General features: G+C 38.9%; 1 protein-coding gene across 1 annotated transcript in view; it reads left to right on the forward strand.

Moving 5' to 3' along the window:
* The window catches only part of IPO11 (importin 11), a gene marked incomplete in the record, with an annotated part of 3,749,854 nt that overhangs the window by 246,105 nt on the left and 3,480,511 nt on the right, over positions 1-23,238 (forward strand). The window contains 2 exon segments of the mRNA XM_044063824.1: positions 12,559-12,630; positions 14,925-15,128. Of these exon segments, the coding sequence (XP_043919759.1) occupies positions 12,559-12,630; positions 14,925-15,128 (276 nt within the window).

The raw sequence follows: 23,238 nt of genomic DNA on the forward strand, positions 1-23,238 counted from the left end.
TTTGAAACATCTCTTCTTGAGCAGTCTTGTATTCAGCCAGCCTTTTCTTCATTTCGACCTCTGACTTTTGTAGTTTTATCACCTCACCTGAATGTCTCTTTAAACCTTTTTCGATTTTTTTCCAGCCTTTTGTTTGAGTTGATATACTTCATCAGTGTTTCGTTTATTTTAATCTGGTCTGTGTACAGTTGTCTTACTTTACTGCACAGCTGCAGTATTCTTCCCAGTCTGTGTTTTTTCCTCACCTTTTGTGATTGATTTTTTTCAGGTTCTCTGAATTTATTTTTTGCTGGCATCCAAGCAGTTCACTTACTAGCCAGTTACTGAAAGCTACCCAGAAATATAGTTAACTAGCTTTCTTCTGAGTTTCTGTTTTTCATGCAGCCATCTTGGAAGTCTCTGTTAATCATATTGATCACTGCTGCAGTAGCCTTAGCTATGTGGGTTATATCCTGCCATGGATATAATAGCTGGACAACTTCCGAAGCTTCAGGGCGCCTTCCAAGTACTCAAAGGCTTAGGCAGCTCAAGCTGAGCTGTCCAAAAGCACAGGTGTGAGCTACAACCCCTTCAGAATTTCCCTCTGCCAAAAAGTGTGTTCCTCTGCAAGCTTTCGAGGATCAACAGTCGGCTAGCACTGTTCTTTTGCTGGGCAGGTAAGTTCACTTTGGGGAAAAAATCTTCCATATAAAAAAATGTGTTTAAATGCACTTTCCTGCTTAGGATAATTTTTTATATAGTCTTCATACTTAACTGTACTTTCAAATGGGAACATGTTTCCTGTCAGTTTAAAAATACTTTAAAAGTGCTGAAAAGCTTTCTTTTTTTCTGTAGAGAAATTGTTTGGTTTACTTTTTGGGACAGGCAAAGTGTGTATTACAGTGCTTTTTACTGTGTTTTTTTGGAGAAAAATGATTTTTAACATCTTTGAATTTTTACTAGCTTATGTTGCTTGTTTTCCACGGAAAAGAGATACCTTTTTGGGCTGATCTTGTAAAAAAAAAAAACTCTTGGGCTTTCTTCCAGCCACAGAAAGAAAAGGTTAAGCAAACAGCCTTTGCCAGCACAGCAGGTTAGCAATTTCCCTCAGCCACTGGTGGTTGACGCGGTTGTGGCAAAATCTAGCTCCTTAGACTACTCATCTTTTATCCAGGATCCTTATGGTATTGCACCTACAGCCACTGTGTACTGGGGGTTAGCCAAATCCTCTGAGACTGTTGGGGTTCCCTCATTGAGCAAGGGAGAGATGGTCTTGCTGGTGCTGTAGAGGGAACAGGGAAGACTTCCCTGTTTCGTCAGAATGTTGTGCCCATCCTTGGGTAAGCTGCTGCCAGCAACTACTCTGATAGCCATGTTTTTCTATTAAAAAGAAACAGAAAACCAAACATATGTCTTCTACTCTTTAAATTTCCCTGGACATGAGTTGTTTACATGATCTTCCTCATGGTCTAATTCATTTGTTGAGCCTTCTTATAAGTTGGTTTCTGATGGAAGAAAAAAGGGTACCTCTTTTACTGAAGAAAAATTCTGGATCTGGGCAGGAAGATGACAGAACAGATGCAGGGTGGTCTTCTCTGATTGATTTGTGTTTCAGATTCTGAGGAGGGTGCAGTATCTGATTCTCCCTGTGGGGGGTTCTCTTTCTCTGAGACTATTTCCAGAATGCATCACTGTTTTTAGTGGGAGAACAGTGAGGTTTCTCAGTCCTTCAGAAAGTACTGCGAGCTGTTACGAATAGAATTTTCAGAATTTTCACGCATTCATCCAGTACTGTCAGCTGCATGCAATTTTTCTGATAATCTTTATCTTCAGTTTTTATATACTGGTCTCAAACCTGACCTGACAGCTATTGCATTAGTTTATTCTACCGCTGCTAAACATTTAGTTAGTTGCAGTCCTACACTTTCTGACAAGGATGGCAAAATAATTGACAAGTATGGGAGGAGAGTGGAAGTGTACGTGTCTGTAGCTTTGATTTTTCAGAATTTTGATTTGTCCAGCAAATATGTTAAGTTTATTCTGATTAACTGTGAAAGTATGAGGGACATTTAGTCTGCGTTTTTTCTTGTGAGGAAGTGTGGTTTAATTTTTTCCATCTACAATTCAAAACTCATTGTTTAGAGTTTGTGTGTATATGGCTCTCTTGATACTACTTCCAGTGCAATGGCGACTGGTACTGTTTTAAGAACTTTTGCCTGTGTTCTCAGAACCTCTTAAATTACATGGAAAATGAAATTTTACATTTTCTTTTGGATAGACATTGTTTTTGATCCCTCTGCAGCAGAGGTTATCAGAGTGTGATGACAGGGGTAAGCTGATACAGGGAATCTGAGATTTTTCAGCTCTCCTTTTCCAAACTTTTCTAATGGATTTTCTAACCCATCATCCAGTTTTGACAAGAAACCAAGTAATCAATCTCTGCAAAAGTCTGGTAAACAGATGTCTAAGAAGAATGGCAAGAGTTCTAAAAAGAATACAGGAACTCCCAAATACCATGGACAGATCAAGAAGTCAGAATTACTTGTTTGTGACCTTAAACCCCTCTCTCATCTTGGCAGTCCATTTTCCCTGCCAGAAAGTCTGAATCTCCACTTCTCTGTTTGGCAACAGATAGATAGTTAACACAAATGGGTTCTGAAAGTAATTTTACAAATGACAATAGGAGGAAGTTCTTTCTTTCCAGGGGAAGTTCCTCATCCCCAGTCCAGACTCATTTATTTCCCCTGTCCTTCAGCTTATGTTCTCTTGAGGAGTAATAGATATTCCTCCTCCCTAGTTTGGGATTTTTTTTTATTCAAGGATGTTTTGGAAGCCAAAGTAATAAAATGCTTGAAGACCAGTTCTGGATCTTTCTTTCCTAAAACAAACCAAAATGGGAAGAAAAAATGCCCAAGGACTGCAACCAACAGCTATCAAACAATTCCACAAAAGGGCGCTTGGAGTCACCAGATACCAGTAATAAAAGCATAACCTTTGTTAACGCTTTAACAGGATCACCGTATTTTCATTCTCTACCAGGACTTAATCAGATAACTACTCCATTACAACTACAGTCTTACATACCCAAGTCACCTCATCAATACAGTTAGTTAACTAATAATACAATTAACATCTCATGCTACCCTGAGCCATTCACACTATAAAAAAATACTCATGTTTGTAAAATATATTTGAATACCTGTTGATCTTATAAGCTTTAATTAAAAAGATATAGTGAAAAAAGACTTGTATATTTTTATATTTTACTATAAATACCCAATAATTAATACCCAAGATCAGTCCATAAACAACATTTCCATCTTTTGCATTAAAATATACATATATTTTAAAAATCAAATCTAATCCATTTAAATGCAATAAATACAATAAAATCAATGCATTATGAAATTTATTTAGAAATGTAAAATGAGGTGAAGTAGAAGTGGAGCAGATACATTCTTATAGGTACTTGAAGTCTAGCAGCTCTTAATTTTAAAACGGGGCCAGGGATATATTTTCATTTAAACACTGTGGTCTATTGGCCTCCAAGGATCAACTGCCACTAGATCTTCCTTATACTCTGTTTTGGTCTTCCACGGCCCCTCCCTCTTGGATACTGAGCTATTTCTTCTGGCATGAAGAAGCCAAAACCAGACTGTTTGCATTTCAGTGTATGCTTGTATAAGGCATTCTTTATGTTTTTGTTTTGTACATCGTATAGATGTTCATATATATTCCTTTAAGTTTACGTATAGTTTTTCCTGCATAAGTGTCATAACCCTTACACTTAACTAAGTAGACTACCCCTTCACTACTACAGTTCAAAAAGGGTAGTAGCTTCAATAAGTTTGTCCCGGATGAAAACCCAGTGATCCTGTTAAAGAATTATTAAAGGTTACGTTTTTATTCCTGGTATCTGGTGCCTCCGAGTGCTCTTTCTGTGGAATCTTTCTTAAACCACTTTGTGGTAGTGCTGATGTTCAAAATAACTGTCACTTAACATGTTACCCCCTTCCTCATTTAAGATTCCTGGTAACACTAAATTTAAACTATGCTTACCACATCTTTATTTATCCAGACTCTAGGCATTTCTTAAGGTTATGTTTGTCTGCATCACGTTATTAGCTCTCTGCTTTACCCTTTGGACTATCCACTGCACAAAGAGTGTTCACAGAGTATATAGCTGCAGTTATAGCTTGTTGCATGCTACAGGGCATCCACTTTTTTTTCCATATTTGGACAATTTTCTTATCTTTGCAGTCTAAAAAAAGTGTCCGGAATCTCTCACTTAGGTGAGAGATTTCTTATACTAGCTGGGGTTCTTTCATCACACAGGATTCTGTGTCCCAAGAGTGTCTGCTAGACACATCAGTTCAATGAGCTCCCCCCCATAGGAAAAAAAATAGATCTATATCTAGACCTATCTCTATGGTTTTCCACTCCGGTCACTGCAAGGGAATACCTCAGAATTTTGGGTCTCATGGCATTTATGGTTTTTATGATACTCTGCCAAGTCTCCACATGAGAACGATCTATGGTGGTATCAGAAATGTTTCTAGTCCTAACGACACCCTTTATGTTTTCAAATCCCAGTTTTTAAAAGGAGTTTTGCATAAGAGACCGCCAAGAAAACCGGTGGTTCCTTCTTCAGAACTTAATTTTGTGTTAGGACACTTACTCCATGTGAACCAGCTCCTCAGGCTGACTTGTGGTTCTTGACATGGAAAACAATTTTACTAATTGATCTGACCACTGCAAGAAGAGTATATCAGAGTTGAAAACTTATGTCTACCCTATCTCATTTTACACAGAGATAAGATTTCTTTGGGAACTAATTCTCCTTTTAAGTGTTAAGTGGTATCCACGTTTAAGCCAACCTATCCATCAGCCTGTTTTCTTTCCTGAACCTAAAAATGAGGGAGAAATTATATTCTATACCTTGGATGTCCACAGACAACTCTGGTACTATATTGACAGAACAAAACCTTCCAAATGTTTGGATCAATCCATTTCTTGAGAAGGTAAGAAAGGACAGCCTTGTGTCAAAACAGGCTGTTTTCAAATGGTTGTCTTAAGCTATTACCTTTTGTTATTTTTTGCTACAACAAAACAATTACAGGTCGGGTCAAGGCCCACTCTTGGCCAAGGACCTTGGTTTCATTTATAGCTTTTGGAAAGAGTTGGGTTCCAGAAGTTTTCTAGAAGCAGCAGCTTGGTCCTCTTTAGATACTTTTACAAAACACTCAAGCTTTATTTGTTCTCTAGGTCTAGATTGGCAGGATATAACTCATAAGGCTACTGCAACATTGGTCAGTATGATGAACATAGTGTAGTTGTGCAAGTCCGCTTACACTAACAGTAGATGTTTGAATGATCACTGTTGCAGTAGCTGCTCCCTTTCTCCATCCCTCTTTTTGTGTTTTGATTGTGCTAGGCTTTTTTATATGTAGATTTTGCACTCTTAACTATGTCCTCCCAGGGCTCATAGGTACATAGGTAGGTACTATGCTATCGGCCCAAGGGCCTACGTAAGCCTAGCCCACAAGGTTCCCTGGCTTACGCCACCCAAGAAAGTTATTTTCCTGTGCCACTGTCGAGCAGACACAGAAGTGATCCCGGGGTGTATTTCCTATTTCCCATCCACTCATCAAGATTTTTCTTGAGTGCTAATGAAGAACTTTGCTTGACATAGATGGGTAGCCTGTTCCAGAGTATGGGAAGTCTCTGGGACAGGAATCTATCCCTCCAGCATGTCCTGTTTATTGTGGTAACAAGGTTTAGGTCCCTATAGCGTGTAGCTCCGAGGGATTGGGATTTCTTTAGGTGTAGCATGTCCAACAGCTCTGGGTTTGACATAGCTTTATAAGTTAGGCAGAGATCACCTCAGAGTAGGTGATATGCTATGGAGTAAAGCTGGAGTTTTTTGAGGCAGTCAGTGTAGGGCATTTATTTGAAGCCATTAATCCTCTTTGAGGTACTTCTGTGGCCTTTCCAGCTGCTGCAGATGTCTTGTGAGGTACATTCCAAAAGGGGCGTTGTACTCTATAATGGGGTCTAATGAGTTTCGAGTAGAGGGGAACAATGACCTCTTTTTTCCTGGATGAGAACCCTTTTATGATGAGGTGTGCCACATAGAAGGACTTCTGACTACTGTGGCGATGTGACTATCAAAGGAGAGACTACTGTCCACCTGGGTCCCAAGGTCTCTTATCACGCATTCGGTGTTAAGTAGATTGCTGCCTATGTGGTAGTTCATGTGTATGGAGTTTTTACCAAAGGGGATGACACTGCACTTTTTGGCATTGAGCTTGAGGCCATGGCTCTGACACCAGGCATCTCTCTGTGAGGCCCTTCTGTAGGATGTCCACATCATTTGGGGACTTGACTATGGCTCCTAGTCTGCAGTCATCTGTGAACTTCATTAGGCAGAGGCCTTCTGTGTTAGCCTGTACTTCAGAGAAGTAGATACTAAACAGGAGAGGTCCCAGGACGGAACCCTGTGGTACTCCACTTGTCACTGCTTTGAGGTCAGATTTGGAGTCTGCAACTTTTAATGTGGGTTCTGTCAGTGAGCCAGTTGGCAACCCATCTTGTGACATAGAGTTTTATACCTAGTTTAGTGAGTTTAGCTATAATTCCAGAATGGGGAATGGTGTTGAAAGTCTTGGCAAGGTCAAGATAGGCTGTGTGAACCACCTTACTCTCCTCTTCGGCTTTGGTGACTACCTCAAAGAAGTCGATCAGGTTCAGGAGGCATGATCTGCCTTTCACAAACCCGAACTGGGTGGATCCAGCATTTGGAGGTTACCAATGTCTTTGTTTATGAGTTCCATGATGATACGTTCCATGGCCTTGCAGACCAGGCTCGTCAGGCTAATATGTCGATAGTTCCCGAGATCAGTGGTGGCGCCCCCTTTGTGGAGTGTGATAACTGTTGCTTTGTGCCATTCAGTGGGCACAAAGCCTGATGTGAGGCTATTATTGAACATGGTGCTTAAGTGGGGAGCCAGTTTGTTCTGAAGTTTGTGTAAAATGCAGCCTGGGATGTTGTCCGGTCCCATGGATGCTGTGTTTTTGGCTTTAGAGAGTGCAGCTTTTACCTGCGTAGTTGTGATTACAGGGACTCTACATTTTTCCTATATAGATATGGGCCCTTTAGGGGGTGAGAGGTGGGTAAAGTTTGCACTGAACTTATCTGCCAGGATGTTGGCAATATCAGCTGGTTCTTTAATTTTCGTGCCGTTGTGCTGTAACTCGGAGGAGATCTGGGTGTTGCCATTGAGATTCTTGACATAGCTATAGAATGCTTTGCGGTTGTCCTTGGAATTAGTGGCAATTTTGTTTTCATAGTTAGCTTTGAAGGATCTTATAAGGGATCTCAGCTTCTTACTGAGGTTGACCAGGGAGTTCCTCCACTCATGGGATTTTACTCTTTTGCAACAGTTTCTTCCTTCTGTTGTACAGTTTGTTTATGGCAGGGGACCACCAGATTGGCTTCCTTTTTCTGGAGGATAGCGTCTTGGTTCTGTTTGGGATAGCACGATCCATGCACTCGTTTAAGTGCTTATAAAGCTCAGCCTCTATATCTCAGTTGACGTGAAAACTTTGAAGAGATTGGCTTTCAAACATTTTTAGTCAGCTCATGTCAAGCTGATTAACAGTTTAGGCATGTGGAAGGTTTTGAAGCTTTGGAAGTTGTCCGGCTGTTATATACTTGCCAGGATGTAACCCATATAGCTAAGGCTGCTGCAGCAGTGATCATTCAAATATTGACTTTTGTGGTTAGTTTACTTACAAAACTGTACATTTTGTTCACAGTTGACTATGATTAGAAACAGGTGTGAGCAATACTGAGCAAGCAATCACAGGAACCGTAAGGTGTCTTTTCATATATACCTTTAAGCACATATGCTTCTAAAGTTCTTCCCACCTTTATAAACACTTAATAATACTCCCCTCCCAAATCAATCCCAAAATACTGACAAAAGAAAATAACTCTTATTGGTGTACAAAAGCTCATTAGCAGGATTATACACTTGTAGTAACTCACGTGTAATTGCTGCGTTTTCTTTCATTACAGCTGTAGTAGTGTGCATATGTTTAAAAATCACACTAATTGTTGAATAAGGACCTAAGCCTTCCTGGAAAGTGGATATCCTCATCTGCAGACCAAGTGCTTCAGTGGTGCGTAGAAGTAATTAAAAAATTAACTGTTTCTAAAATTAAAGAAATGAACATGACATATAGTTCTTGGGAATTAGACGTCTGAATTAACTAACTGTGATTTTTATCATTTAGTTTCTACAGTCACTTTCATTGCTGCTCCAGCAGGACAAACAGCCTTAAAAATTAAATTAATCCATTGCTTATCCAGTAGTGAAACTGCCCTACACTTCTGCAATGAGAAAATCCTCACCTGCAGATCATTAAAACACACTAGTAGATGTGGTGGTCATCCAGTAACAGAGCAATTAGATTCAGAAGCTGGATGTGTACTTAAATGCTACACACACTCACTGTGAAGACAACAGATTACCTTCTGGTAGTTTCCTTACCCAGCCAGAGTCGGTGGCAAGTTTGTTTTATTTCACTATTTTGTGGTTGAATTATGTCCCGTTTGTGTGTGTATATTGGACATTCAAGGCATTCAATAATGGCTGTGGATGTCTCACAGTGCAGAGAATTAAGGTAATCTATGAAACTATAATGGATAATGGTCATTATCGATCCATCTCATTACGACTTTGCACATGTCCAATCCAACCTCTGTGTATTAGCTCAATGAATGCCCAGTGATATTACAGTATTACTCAGACACTTGCTTAGCCTTTTTGTTTTTTTTTTTCTTCATCGATGCTATAACGTGGCCTGTTTGTTCCCTTTCAAATACTAGACTGGGATCATCCACAGTATCATGTAACTCTTTGCAAGACTGAACAAATTATAATTGAAATATTGACATAAGGCAAAAAATATTTTAAGTTATGGAAAGCTCAAAATGGAAGCTGCAATAACCCCATTAACCATGATGAACTGTTGGGTACTTGCAAGAGTTCCCATTTTATTGCTGCATTCTTTTTCATTTCAGCTCTCCTTTAAAAATCAAATCAGTTCATGCTGAACAAGGAGAGAAGCATTCCTACAACAAGAGAAAAGGTGCATTTTTGGCTTCAGATTACACCACCTATGACATGCCATATTACAGCATTCATGCCACCTCATTTCCCTCACAAGACATGACAAAACAACTGTACCTCATTCTGCTAACAGTAAAAGTTTACCCATTAATTCTGCATGCTCTTCAGCACAAGCCATCATTTAGCATTGGTAAATACTTGCGTGGGTTAACTTGCTTGCATGACACAGTCTATCACAAATGTCTCCTGTAGCATAATTGCAGTTCATTACAAATGTCAGTTTTTGACAAGGAGATTTTTTTCGTTCTTGATGACATTTATAAAATGATATTCTTTTTAGCTCCTGGACAAGTTTTCCGTGACTTTTGCTGTTCATTTGTTGCACATTATGTTCTCAGCTGTATTTCCTTGTTTCAGTGTCGCCATCTTTTGACCATGTATCTCTGCTGACCTCTGGCCTTAGGTACACTGTACCACCTAATGTGACATTCATTTGCCTTGCTGGCCTTGCACCCCATATTGCCTTGTTTGAGAATCCCCTTTTTCCAATGAGGCTGTCTTTTTAGCAGTCATCGTAGAAGTTAGTGTGAGGGAAGCTGAGGTTCCATTGAGATTGTTGTACTTTGAGTGCCCCCAATTTTCTTGGTTATGCCAATGTGCACGGTGTTATTGCAAGTTTTTGCATTCATTCTCCTGGTTACAACAGCTGATTTTGATTTGCTGCTTTGTGACCAGTTATGCTCTAGACTGGCCTTTTCTATAGGGCAAAACAGTCCCTTTCCTTCTCGTGAAGAAAAAAATGTAGATTTGTTATTGCGCATTCCTCCCCAGTAAGAGAAATTGCCAGGATGTCAGCAAAAATGAGATTCTGAAACTTTCAGTTAAGTCCAAACTTTTATTTAAAGAGCTTGTACCCTGCAAGTCTTGACTATATAGCAAGAATGGGATGCATTATACTATAGCATAAACCCACCTTTATGAAATAGTTACAAATATTTATATAATAAAACAAATCGGAAATTACTGAGAGATGTCTAGCCATGTTAGCAGATAGTAACAAGGAAGTGTCCAAAAGCTCTTGAGTTGTTATCTTGTTACTAGGTAAGTGAAATAATGATATTCCAACTGTTTTTTCCAAGTAAACAAAATGTTCTGTGCCATTGTCTTTCATCTTGTGCTAGCATACTTGTTAGCACAGACATATACTGCCTCCTACAAAACTGCATTGTCTTCAAGTTCACTTGATGCATCAGGATTCATACAGAAAATTTAGTCACATACTCAAGGATGTCTTAAGTGTGTTGCAGAGTCGTCAGTTTTCATTCTTTATTGAAAAAAAAAGCTTACAAAATCCATTTCAAAAATATGGATGCATATTGCATCTGAATTCATGAATATCCAGCACCCGTTTGGCTCTTCCAGACTCTGTTGATTTACTCCTGGCTGCTTTGTAGGATGTTGCTCTGTCCCTCCACAGTTGAGGCACTGCATTTTTAATCTTTTCTTCCTTAGCTAATCTTCTGTCCCACAGTGAGCGACTGCAGTAGAGCTGTAGACTGGTTTTCCATTGTAATGTGGGTATGTAAAAATTAGTATGACACTCTCCACCATCAGCATAAGCTTTGCAAGGGACCTTCTGTGGCAGTAGCACCTGTGCCAGTTCTGTGGTAGCTTAATTCTGTTTTATTTTTTAACCTGGACTGCTGAGACCACAGGTGAATCTCCATTCACTATGCCTGCAGAGTAGAACCCCTGTAATGAACTCACTAGTCTTCCACCAACATTCTTACATTAGTGTTTGCCAGAGAATCTTTAATGCTTATATCCTTTTCAAATCAACCCTCTTCCCATGTATGCATCTTGACTGTCTTCATAGTTATGCTACCCCACCCACACTGTGTGCGTATGATGGTCATTGTATTGAAGATACCCGTTACCTAGATACCTAATTTTCTTAAGTTCTGATTGTATTCCTGTCAGGGAGTGGTAATGTGCATCCACCAAGGTGAGCACTTGCTTGCAATCGTTTGCCCCCTTGCAGGCTGTTGACTGAACACATAATCTGTCCTCATACAATTACTAGGACATCTCAGCTCATGTCAAGCAAGTTGTATATTTACTATTACTGTCTGCTTCAATTTATGACTACATGTCCATGAACCTTGTAAACATTCTCCGCTTATATGTACTGGAGGTTTTATATAGAACACTTGTTTGAATAGCAGTTCCATTTCCTGTATGTGTGGAAAACTTGCAGTAGCTGCTGCCATCCATTTGAATTTGTTTCTGTACCAAAACATACTTTGCTAAATCAGATCTGTACCATGTTATCGAAAAATCAAAATGTCGAACGGCACAACAGCGAAAGTGCTGAAATTTCGAGGGTCTGTTTTTGAGATCGTAGTATAGTAAAGATTGGGATATTTGCCCTTTCCTCACTGCAGTGCAATCTCGTAGTTGGAATATATATTTAGTGGGGGGGGGTGTAGGGGACACGGCCCCCCACAATACCAAATTTGAGTTTCGGCATTTTCGTTTTGTGAGCATTTGACTTTTTGCGTTTTCGATGTTATGATAGAGACGTGTTAAATCTTTAATTTTATATCTTAGATATATTCAAGTCAATTACAGATGGTGGTTGAATTTACAGAGACAAAAAACTCATATGATTTACATTGAAGCCAATGTGTCTACAAATAACAATACTTCAGATATATTGTTTTTCTGTAGGAAGACTTCAAATTAGCAATGCCTTAATTTTGAATTTGTCCTGCGTTTCACCATGTTTTCATTTTTTTCACTTTTATGTGTAGTTAATTTATCTTTTTATTTAACTAGGTAAGTGAACTGGTCCAAATGCCCCTTTTCAAGCATAATGCAGGCCATTCAGGCAAAGACGATAAGTTATGAATTGTTTGTGTACATATATATCTTTATTATGTGCGAGTAGACAGACACACAAACAATCATATATGCATTTATATAATCTCTGTACATACAAAGTGCAAGTTCAAGACTTTCAGTAGAAAATAAACCACAAAATACCGGTGATGGAAACTGGAAACTGGTAACATTGTAGGAGTAGTTAATGGCAAATTATAAACAACAGTGTTAATTTCATTACTGTATTTGCTGAAGAAGTACATGAAATGCAGAGTAAAAATTTATGTAACGTGAAAGTGAGACTACAACAGGCGTGCCAAATCGAAAATATAAATTTGTGAACTTATGGAAGGAAAAGGTTAAGCTGTACACTTTAGTAATTGTTAAGTTACAGTTAGACCTCTGAAAAAAAGAGAGAAAGAAAAAGTAATTTCTGTCCTGTGTAAAAAGGTCTTGGCCTGAATATGCAGATAAAAGCAAAACTTTAAGCTGTAGTATGTCATGTTTGTGCTTCTTAAAAATTAGACTGACTGCCTTATTTTTTTCTTTTTCCTCTGAGGCTCTTTCTGAGGAGGAGAAGTCTACATTGCGTGCAGGACTCATCACTAACTTCAATGAGCCGGTAAATCAGGTTAGTAATGAAATGAATACTGATAAATTGTACCCTTGTCTTAACCAGTGGTCGGTCTCATGGGAAATATGTGCTGTATTTACATTTAAGTGAAGGGAAGAGAAAATGTAGATAAATCTGTGGAAGAGACACAGATTTTAATTATATTGGAGTGTGTGCAGTCCTGCCATTTTAAATGGCTTAAAGCCAAAGAGTATGTACTTCATGCACCCCTGGTAGTTTTGTATGAATATTAGGTTTGGAAAGCTGCTGTTCAGCACATGGTTATATCATTTTGTTTGTTGGAAACACTGATATCATTTGCATTATATATTTATTCTGTGCTTTGTATAGCAGTCAGAGCATTAGCTACATAAACTGGTGCCCTGGCTATTGAAATTGAGAAACCAATATGAAAGAAGCTCTTCTGACCTTCCATTATTGACATATTTAGACTCCAGCATCCAGTAGCAGTATTATAAACTCACTCATTCATTCATTTAAACTTACAGCATTTGTGTAATGAATGAATACTGAAGTGCCATTACTGAATAAATGACAACAGCGTATTGCTGGTACTCCACCCTTTCTGCATTTGTGCTCATACCCCCAACAGCTTGCAGCCAAGCAACAGCCCCTTCAACCCACAGTAGCTGCTGATCTGATGGCCGCAAATCTGCAAAGGAGGCAGATAATTTAAAATGTGTGTATTCATATGTTTTACAAAATCCTTTACATTTCTGTAGAAAACACAAAGGCGCCTCATAATTTATTTAAAATTAATAGTCATGCTGTACATCACTGCAGATTTCACCAAAAACGAGATGTTTTTTCATGTTATTTTCTTAGGTTATGAGGAGGACCTTTAAGAATATTTTATACAGGATTCCATTCTTCCTTTAGTTATGAATGTGATTACATAGTACAATTTGAGGCTAAATGTTTTGGTTTATTTGTAGTTTATTGTAATGCACTGGCTTGTTTTAGGCTGGTGTTCCTGAGTTTTATGCTTCCACATCTATTGAAAGTTTTCCTTTGCAACCTGCCTGTGGCAGAGTTTGCCCATACCAGGGGTAGGGGGTGGGACTAAAACAAAGGACACTTAAGTTGTGAGTATTTGGAGAGAATCAGTAGATGGTCAGCTGGAAGGGATGCATGGGGTGACAGGGGTGGGTTCCAGAATCTCCTATGTTCATCACTTCAGCAGCATTCAGCATTTAAAGGTCTGTTTTTTATGAGCTGGCATATCTGCTACTAGGGAAATGGTGGTGGTTGACAAAACAACTACATGGAAAAAGTATAGATCCTGTTTAAAACGCTGCTTCCTGTGTCAACGTCCAGGGGTGTTGGACTGATGTAATATTTGGCACAGTTGCCTCAGAAGCTTTTCATCTAATCATTGCTCTACATTTTTCCCCAATTGAGACTACTAGAAGCCTATAGTAGCATAAGGCAGACATAGAAGTGGCAGTAGTCTGCCATGGTCATTTTAAATTGTAAAGTAATTGATAACATGACTTGCGTCTATTATCTGCCAGCTTCTGACAGTTGAATACAAGCTGTTTTGTGATCACTTATCCTAAGATCTTGGGGCAGTCCAGACAGAGAGGGTACTAGCAACCTATACAATTTCGTTTTTCTGTTATGTGATTGGTAAGTTTCAGGGGCACTCTGCCTTGTGGAATCCATGTTTGATATCTTAGAGGTAGGCTGTATCTTTCAAGTAGTGAGGAGATTTGCTTAATCACATTGGTCTCCAGCACTTTGGCCAGAGGTGGAGGAGAGCATAAGTATTGGAATATATAGTCTTCTATATACAATCAAGGTTAAGTGCAAATAGACTCTTAAGACCACACTGCAGTTTTCATGAGGAAACCAGACTGCTGGGATTGAAAAAGTGGCTTGTACATGAAAGTTAAATGCAACTTTTTATAGTATTTTTGTGTCTTAGGAGGTTTGAGGGTCTACTTGAAATGTGCTCCACTATATATTATGTGTAGTAGTTAATGAAGATGAATAATATTTATTTTCCTCTTTTGCAGTGTAGCTTTGGCTTCATTTGTGAGGCAGTTTTCAATATTTTTGAATAGCAGTATACTCCATGTTTCACAGTGGCATTTCAGAAATTGAAGCATTTGATAACTGTTTTCTTTATTTGCAGTTAATTGAGTAAGGCAGCAGGCTTTCTTTGTCATCTCCCTTTCTAACTCAAGTCAATGTATTATCATGTTTATCTGGAAGTAATGATTTTGTTTAAGTGGCATTAGCGCTTGTTTTAGATGTTAAATTATAGTGCATTTATGTTTTCTTTTCAGATTGCTACTCAGATTGCAGTGTTAATTGCAAAGGTAGCCAGACTAGATTGTCCCCGTCAGTGGCCTGAACTTATTCCTACTTTGTTAGAATCTGTCAAAGTCCAAGATGAGCTTCACCAGCACAGAGTGCTTCTGACTTTTTATCATGTTACAAAAACTCTAGCATCTAAACGGCTAGCAGCAGACAGAAAACTTTTTGCTGAGGTAAGTTATTTTTCTCTTCAGGATAGCTACATAATAGAACATTTTCAAACATGATGCATGATTTTCCTGCTTGATGCCATGACTAATGACTATTTTCTTTCTGCTTTCCTCTGCAGTCTATAAGCTATGTATGCCTGCTTGTATACAATTCTGTATCCATCTATTCATCCCTCTTTGTTCGTCTCTTCAGCTGTTCTTATTTTAGCAGAATACATGCATTGGATATGAAGATTTGTTATTAGCATGATGAGGGCTGCAGAAATATGAATAAGTGATAAGTTATACTTTCCAAGGTCATAGTAGAATTTAATAGTAATCTTTTTCACTGTATAATTAACTATCTTGAGGTGATTTTGGACAGGAAATGTAGAGTGATCAGTATAGACAGTAGCTTTGATTACACTTAAGCATTATTTTCTGATGTGTTTCTCTGACAACAGATGTGGTTGAGTACATCTTTCTACTATCTGGGAAAATGGGTGAAGAGATGTGCAGAGCCATAAGCTAATCACCATTTGGTGGAGAGTTAAATTCAATGATTAGAGCACCAGTCCTCTGATCTTAGAGACTTGAATGAGCAAATAAGATTGAGCAGAGGCTACGGTGCAACTGTAGCTCAATATCTGCTTTGAAGAGCACACTAACCATCATGAAAGTTAGCTGTGGCTGGAGGGTGGTTGATGTTTGTCATTATACTAACCCTATGAACAACTGTGGGATACCAGCAGTGAAGAAAGCTGCCAACTTGAAGGTGGCATTCAGAGTAGTGTATGTAAAGAGCTGTCCTGATTCAGCTCAGAGGCACTAAAAATCTGATGAAACTGAAGTGAAAGTGGCTGCCAAACGTAAAGTATGAGAATAAGAAGACCTTGGAGAAACCAAAGACTGTTGGGTGAGCCTCTTACAGATTTTGGTAAAACTGCTTATTGTATCAAGAGGGGAAGGCAGGATCTTGTAGAGGCTGTGCAAAGCAAAAGAATGGAACTGCTGATCACTACTTGGGAGAGTGCCAGCAGGTGGAAGGAGCATTTCTTTATTTGTGCATCTTTTTACATTTATCTGCTAGCAGTCTACTTTCTGCCGTAGGTCTTGAACTCACACTGGATCCCATTGGCACGCAGCTATAAAGGGAGTTTGATCCTGTTCTTTACCACGACACCAAAACAGTGCCTCACAACCAGGGCTGAATACCACTCACAGAACCAGGAAACTTTAAGCTGTACAGTTATGGTAATGCAGTGATTAATAATGATTGGGCCAACCTATTTCAAAATGGACTCTTGTTTGTGTCAGCCTGGAGGTCTAGAATTGATGAGGTGTTAATCGATTTCAAATTGTATGCTAGGAAAATGAACCTGTCTCTATTTTGCCAACAGTAACGCTGCATTCAACACTAATAGTGGGGAGACCTAGTACATTTAACCCCCCCCACACACACACACACACACACACACACACACTACATCCTGTGATACAGTTTGAAAAAATACATGAGCAGAATGTAAGGAAGGTTTTAAGGATTAATGGGAATTGAAAAGGAAGCAATCTATCTAATCAAGAAAAGACCCTCCTCTTACAACATATTATATAAATGATAAATCCGATTGATGTAACCGTATAAGGGTAGGAGTCTGGTTGTGATGAACTACGATTATTCTAACAAAAGGTTGACCATCCTAAATAGTGATACTTACAAAGAGGTATCCATTAATTAAAGAAATATTGCTTATCATAGGATAAGACACAATGTTATATGATTTTTTTTGACACAGGGAAATTTCTCAACAAGAGTATACATTTTTTGATAATGGATAAACTAAGGACACCCTCCATTTTCAGAGTTCCAAAAATACACAAAGACCTGCATGATCCACCATTATGGCCCATAGTAGTTGTAACTCTAAGACCAGTTATTTAACCAAGTTTATTGATTTGAAGTTGAAAGGGGAGATAAAAAACATAGTCTACCTTTTAAAGGACTCATGGGATTTTTTTAAACTAGAATTAGAGTCATTATATAACAAATACTTTTTGTAACAATTGATATTTAGAATTTGTACTCTGCTATCCCATAGCAGGTTGCCCTTGAGTGGTTCTGTGAATATTTAATTAAAATGGCCACGTATGATGCAGAGATTTTTCTACTCAAGGATTTGATGAAGATTATACTGATGAATAATTTTATATTTTTTGACGGTCAGGTTTTCCACCAAAAGACAGGGGTGGCTATTGGCACGCCATGCACACCTTCCTTTATCAATGTGGTGGTGGCCTACAGGGAGCAGGCATATGTTTTGAATTCCACCTATAGGCATCTTGGGCCTTTTATGGAAGGTTTTTGGATGATGTAATTTTTTTGGAATGAGGTTGAGTATAGACTGATGGAATTCTTCATTTTCATTAATAGCACCACTAACTTCCTTAAATTTACTATGAATTTTTTAGGAGCAGAAATGGCTTGTTTGGATGTTAAGATTACTAAGAACAAAGAGTTAAGGAGATTTATTTTCAGAAAAAACACTTGCACCAATACACTGTTACACTGCTCTAGTTAGCACCCCCTTTTTCAAAAAAGGGCTCTGGTAAAAGGACACCTCATCCCTTTAGTCAAGATGATATCTGATGAAGTCTTTTACAGAGAGAGTGAAATAGTAATAAACATGTTTGAAAAAAGAGGGTACTCCAGAATATTTATTAGGAATTTAGGCTTGGAAGTGTTTATTAAAAGACAGGAAGGTTTATACTTTCCTTTGTTAGGTAAAACAGACTTCTCTTTTCCTAAAAGGGACCAACTAGTTCATGAGTTAAGTGTGAGTAGAGCTTTGATTTGTACATATAATGCAAATTTTCCAGCCATTAATAGTAATACGGAAGAATTGGGATATTTTTTCTGTTGATAAAGCATTACAAGACTGGTTGGGGGGAAAAATGGAATTATTAAGGACATCAGCATATATAACCTTTTGTAAAGACACCTTGTAATTAGTACCTTCCCAAGTATGAGGGTTGGTGGACACTGCAGCCAATGCCACTGTACGATAGAGGGTAGTACCTGTTATATTGAGGGGTATGTAGAAATTCACATCAGCCACAAATATCACTGTTTAAGTAAATGAGTGGTGTACATGGCCCAGTGCACTGGATGTGTCATTTTTATATAGGTAAAACTGGGAAAACTTTTAAAAGAAAGGTATAGCAACATCTGTACAAATATCAAAAGGAAAGACGTGTATAATGTTTTGTATAGACACATTAGTGAAAACATTGGCCATACTTTTAAGTTTTACATAGTGGACGATGTGAAACTGGATGAAAGATGGGGACCTTGGAAAGATTTATTAGAGGTCAAAGAACTGAAGTGCCAGCTTAGGACGAATGCTACGGGTCCCTATGGGCTGAATGAAATGGTGTCCATTAGGTGTATATTAAGGTGCAAGGCAGTGCTTTGATTTTGATTTTAATGTGATGGAGTATTCTGGATTTTTATAGGATGGGGTAATTCTTTTTAATATCCAAAAAACAAGCATATTTATATTTAATATTGTAAGAGTCATATTACAGTAGGTGGGCAAACATGCTGACATTTCTATGGGGAAGTGCAATAAATGTTTTTTAATTAATATATGTATGCATAAAAGCAATTATATATATTTACACATTTTTATGCTTCTGTTATTTTGTCTGTATTGATGATGATAAACTGTGCTTTGACTTTATAACTGCAGTATGCTCTATTTGTAATGATTGCTTGCTTTTTTTAGTTCAATTTGCCTGTGTTGTAGAGTTAACTCACAGCAGTGGGTGTTACTTTTTTTCTGCAGATGGTTCTTGTCAGTCAAATGTGTGTGTGTGTGTGTGTGTGTGTGTGTGTGTGTGTGGGGGGGGGGGTTATGTATAAAAAGGAATGTTCTTTGTTTTTTACTTATTCTGAAGAAGTCCCACTCACTAGAGACAAAAGCGCTAAATGTCTAAATGTGTTTTACTTGTGTTGAACTTCGGTCTGGTGCACTCTTGACATTCTGTGGCGATTTTTGTGTTTAGATTTTCAGTGGTGTTTCCTGGTTCCTGGACTATTAACTGCACCACGAGTGTTCACAACGTGTCTAGCTCCAGTTATAGTTTATTGCAGACTTCAGGGTATCCAGTTTTTCCATGTTTAGAAGACTTGCATATCTTTGCAAAGTCTTTTTCAAAGTGTCAGGAATTTCACTTTGGTGAGAGATCTGTTACACAAGCTGGCATTACATGGGAACACTACTTCACACAGGTTTGTGTTCTGGGGTGTCAGCTGGACACTCAAGTTTTAAGAGCTTTTCTTCTGCAGGAAGAGATCTACATCTAGATCTTTTACTAAGGTTTTCCACTTGGACTTTGGTCACTGCGAGGGAATTCTACAACATTTTGGGTCTCACAGCATCTATGATTTTCATGATTACCCTTGCAAGACTCCACATAAGTATCTGAAGTGTCTTTGGTCCCAGCACCAACATCCTTTGTCCTTTCGAATCCCAGTACTGTGGGTTGTTAGAAGGGAAATCACTTGGTGGAGACATTAGATATCCTTAAATCCAAGATCTGCTGTCATTTTCATTCATTCCTCAATGAATGGGTATCTGATCTGACTTAGCTGCATTTCTTCCAGATAGTGGATCAGACTCTCTAGCTCCTCCCTTACCCATAATGCCTCGTGCTACTATTTTGCCTCAGATCTTGTTTGCTGCTCGAATGGTTTGGATGTAGATCATGCTGTCTCGAGTTGTGGGATATCCTTTACTGGTAGAATTGTGAGTAAAGGATAGATATTTCTTTTCTGTCTTCCTTGCTGGTTACTCTGTATTTCTCCATTTACTCTTGTAGTTTTCTTTATTTTTTCACCTAGCTTATGTTTCTACCTTTCTCGGGCAAGTCTCCATTACCATTGTAGGTAATTTCTCTAGCTCTCATACCCTGTTTATTAGGGTACTATTATAGTTTCCATTGTTGGTAACTCTTCTTTTACTTCCCCTTTTCATTAAAAAAAAAAAAGAAATCTTTTTCCTCTTACCCTTGGCCTTCTCCTCTTTTTCACTATAGCAGAGAAGCCAACTAGATATAAGAAATGCACTTCCTATGGGCACAAGATACCCAATTTTGATGCGTACAAGAGAGTGCATTTATTTAGGCCATAGTCATAGGTTCATAGGTAGGTACTATGCTATTGGCCCTAGGGCCTATACAAGCCTAGCCAAAAAGGTACCCTGACTTTCGCCACCCAAGAAAGTAATTTTCCTGTTCCCCTGTCGAGCAGAGCCACAGAGGTGATCCCTGGGGTGAATTTCCTATCTCCCATCCAATCATCAAGATTTTTCTTTAAGAGTGCTAATGAGGAGCTTTGTTTGATATAGATAGGTAGTTTGTTCCAGAGTATGGGAAGTCTCTGGGACAGGAATCTATCCCTCCAGCATGTTCTGTTTATTGTGGTGACAAGGTTTAGGTCCCTAGAGTGTGTAGCTCAGAGGGATTGGGATTTCTTTAAGTGGAGCATGTCCAACAGCTCTGGGTTTGACGTAGCATTGTATGTTAGGCAGAGATCGCCTTTGAGTAGGCGATTTGCAATGGAGAAAAGCTGGAGTTTTTTGAGACTGTCTGCGTAGGGCATTTTTAATTTAATTGCATTTTTAAACTGTTTGGTCTAACATTGCTACATACTCAAGTGTGCTAGCTTGCATTGCATTTGAATTGTTTTGACTGCTGTTTTAGCTACTTTTCTGTATATATATATATATATATATATATATATATATATATATATATATATATATATATATATATATATATATATATACACTCAGATCTGCTCTGAGTTACAGCACAATGGCACTAAATATACAGACCCAACTGATATTGCCAACATCCTGGCAGATAGGTTCAGTGCTAACTTTACCCTCCCCTCTCACCCCCCCAAAGGGCCCGTCTCTATACCGGAAGAATGCAAAGTTTCTGTAATCACGGCTGCACAGGTAAAAACCACACTCTCCAAAGCCAAGAACACAGCATCCATGGGACCAGACAACATCCCAGGCTGCGTTCTACATGAACTACAGAACGAACTGGCACCCCACCTAAGTACCATGTTCAATCATAGCCTCACCTCAGGCTTTGTGCCTGCTGAATGGTGCATAGCAACCGTTGTCCCACTCCACAAGGGGGAGCTAACACAGACCCTGGGAACTATTGCCCCATTAGCCTGATGAGCCTGGTCTGCAAGGCCATGGAACTTACAAAGACATCGGTAATCTCCAAACTCTGGACCCCACCCAGTTCAGGTTTGTAAACGGCAGATCATGTCTCCTAATCCTGATTGACTTCTTTGAAGCAGTCACCAAAGCCGTAGACAAGGGTAAGGTGGTTCACACAGCCTATCTAGATCTTGCCAAGGCTTTTGACACCATCCCCCACTTTATATTATAGATAAACTCACAGTTCAGGCTTTCTTCTCCTGTTCACCGAATATTAATATCTTCCCAGAAATCTGCAACCAGGAAACTATACAAGAGTATATAGGAAAGATTCTCCATCTGGGCACAACAGAGTCAATTAGATCCTTTTTCTACTCCCATTCCTGCTATTTTATATTGCTGGCTTCTTTTTTTCAAGGGGGTGCTAGTTTTTTCCACCTTCAAAGTTCAGCTCGTAGCCATTTTTGATTTTCACACTGGATATTCTGCTTCTCCTCTGACTTCAACCAGAATACGTAAAGCAGTTCTTAAAGGCACTTTTCTACTTAGACCTCTCATTAAAAATCCTACTCCACCTTGGGATCTCAGTTATGTTACAAAACTTGGTTCAGCCTCCCTTTGAGCCTTAATCTACATCTTCCTCGTGGCTATTACTTCTGCCAGGCAAGTTGTTGAATTCCAAGCACTCTTCAAAAATACCTTACTTGATTTTCCTTACAGACGAGACTCACTTTTAATGTACTAATCCATCTTTCCTAACAAAGATATCTTCTGAAACAAACCTCATTCAGGTCTTAAATTTGCCAGTCTTTCCAAAAGTGTTAATTTAAAGGACAATACATGCTTCACCTGTTGGATGTAAATAGGCAGCTTCATTTTTATCACCCTAGAATAAAGGATTTCTAGAAAACTGACCAACTTTGTTTCCTTTGCATGTAACAATTTGGGAAAGCCAGTCAACCTAGCTAAATGGATTTCAGATTGTATTTCTTATGCTTGTTCCTTGAAAGGTTTACCTTTGACAAGACACCCAAAAGCTAGCTGTGTTAAATCTATGGCTGCATCTGCCGCTTTCTGGCCCAGATCTTCCACTGATGATATTTGTGCTGCAGCCTCTTGGTGTAATGCTAATACTGTTATTGCTTATTACAAGCTGGATGTCCTCTCCAGAAACAGGACTGCATTTGGTTCTGTAGTACTCTGGAATATCCTTCCTTGAGGACCATCCAGGGTTATAATAGCTGGGGACTCTGTCCTGTCTGAGGAAAGAATGAAAATGAGAACATCAGATATAAAAATTGTGTACGCACCATAAAAATTTTGTACTCCCCATAACTATGAATCTCTGTGGAACATTTTCATTCCTTGTTATCTCTCCCTTCCTCCCTCCATCCACCTCTGTTTCTGTTTGGGAGTGACATGATAACGTTTTGTGTTTTGGATCCACTGTTCCTGTTTGAGCCCCTATGCTATTCTTTCTGTTGTACACTTTCTGCTTGGGTAGATTATAGTGACTGCAAACTTGATGTGAAGTAGTAGCATGGGGCATAATGAGTAAGGGAGGAGCTTGAGAGTCTGATCTAGAGTCTGGAAGAAAAGCGACCAAGACAGATCAGACGTCCAATCCAGTACCCAACCGTTGAGGAAGAATGGAAATGGGCAACACAGATTCATAGTTATATTGAGTACATAACTTTTAATCTGAAGTAGGCAGACTTCATTCGTCTGCAACCTGTGGGTATCGGATCCGACCTCGGATCCGAGCCGGCAATTCAAAAGCTTAGGCTCCGAGCTCCTAGCTCCTCCCTCTTACCCATAACCCCATTGCCAAGCCCTGACTAACCCCAGATTTCGTTTGCCGCTTTTCAAGTAGCTACGGAATTCCAGAGCTC

This window comes from Protopterus annectens, chromosome 2.part2 (genome assembly GCF_019279795.1).
Source record: "Protopterus annectens isolate FY-2018-M chromosome 2.part2, PAN1.0, whole genome shotgun sequence".
Classification (NCBI taxonomy): Eukaryota; Metazoa; Chordata; order Ceratodontiformes; family Protopteridae; genus Protopterus; species Protopterus annectens.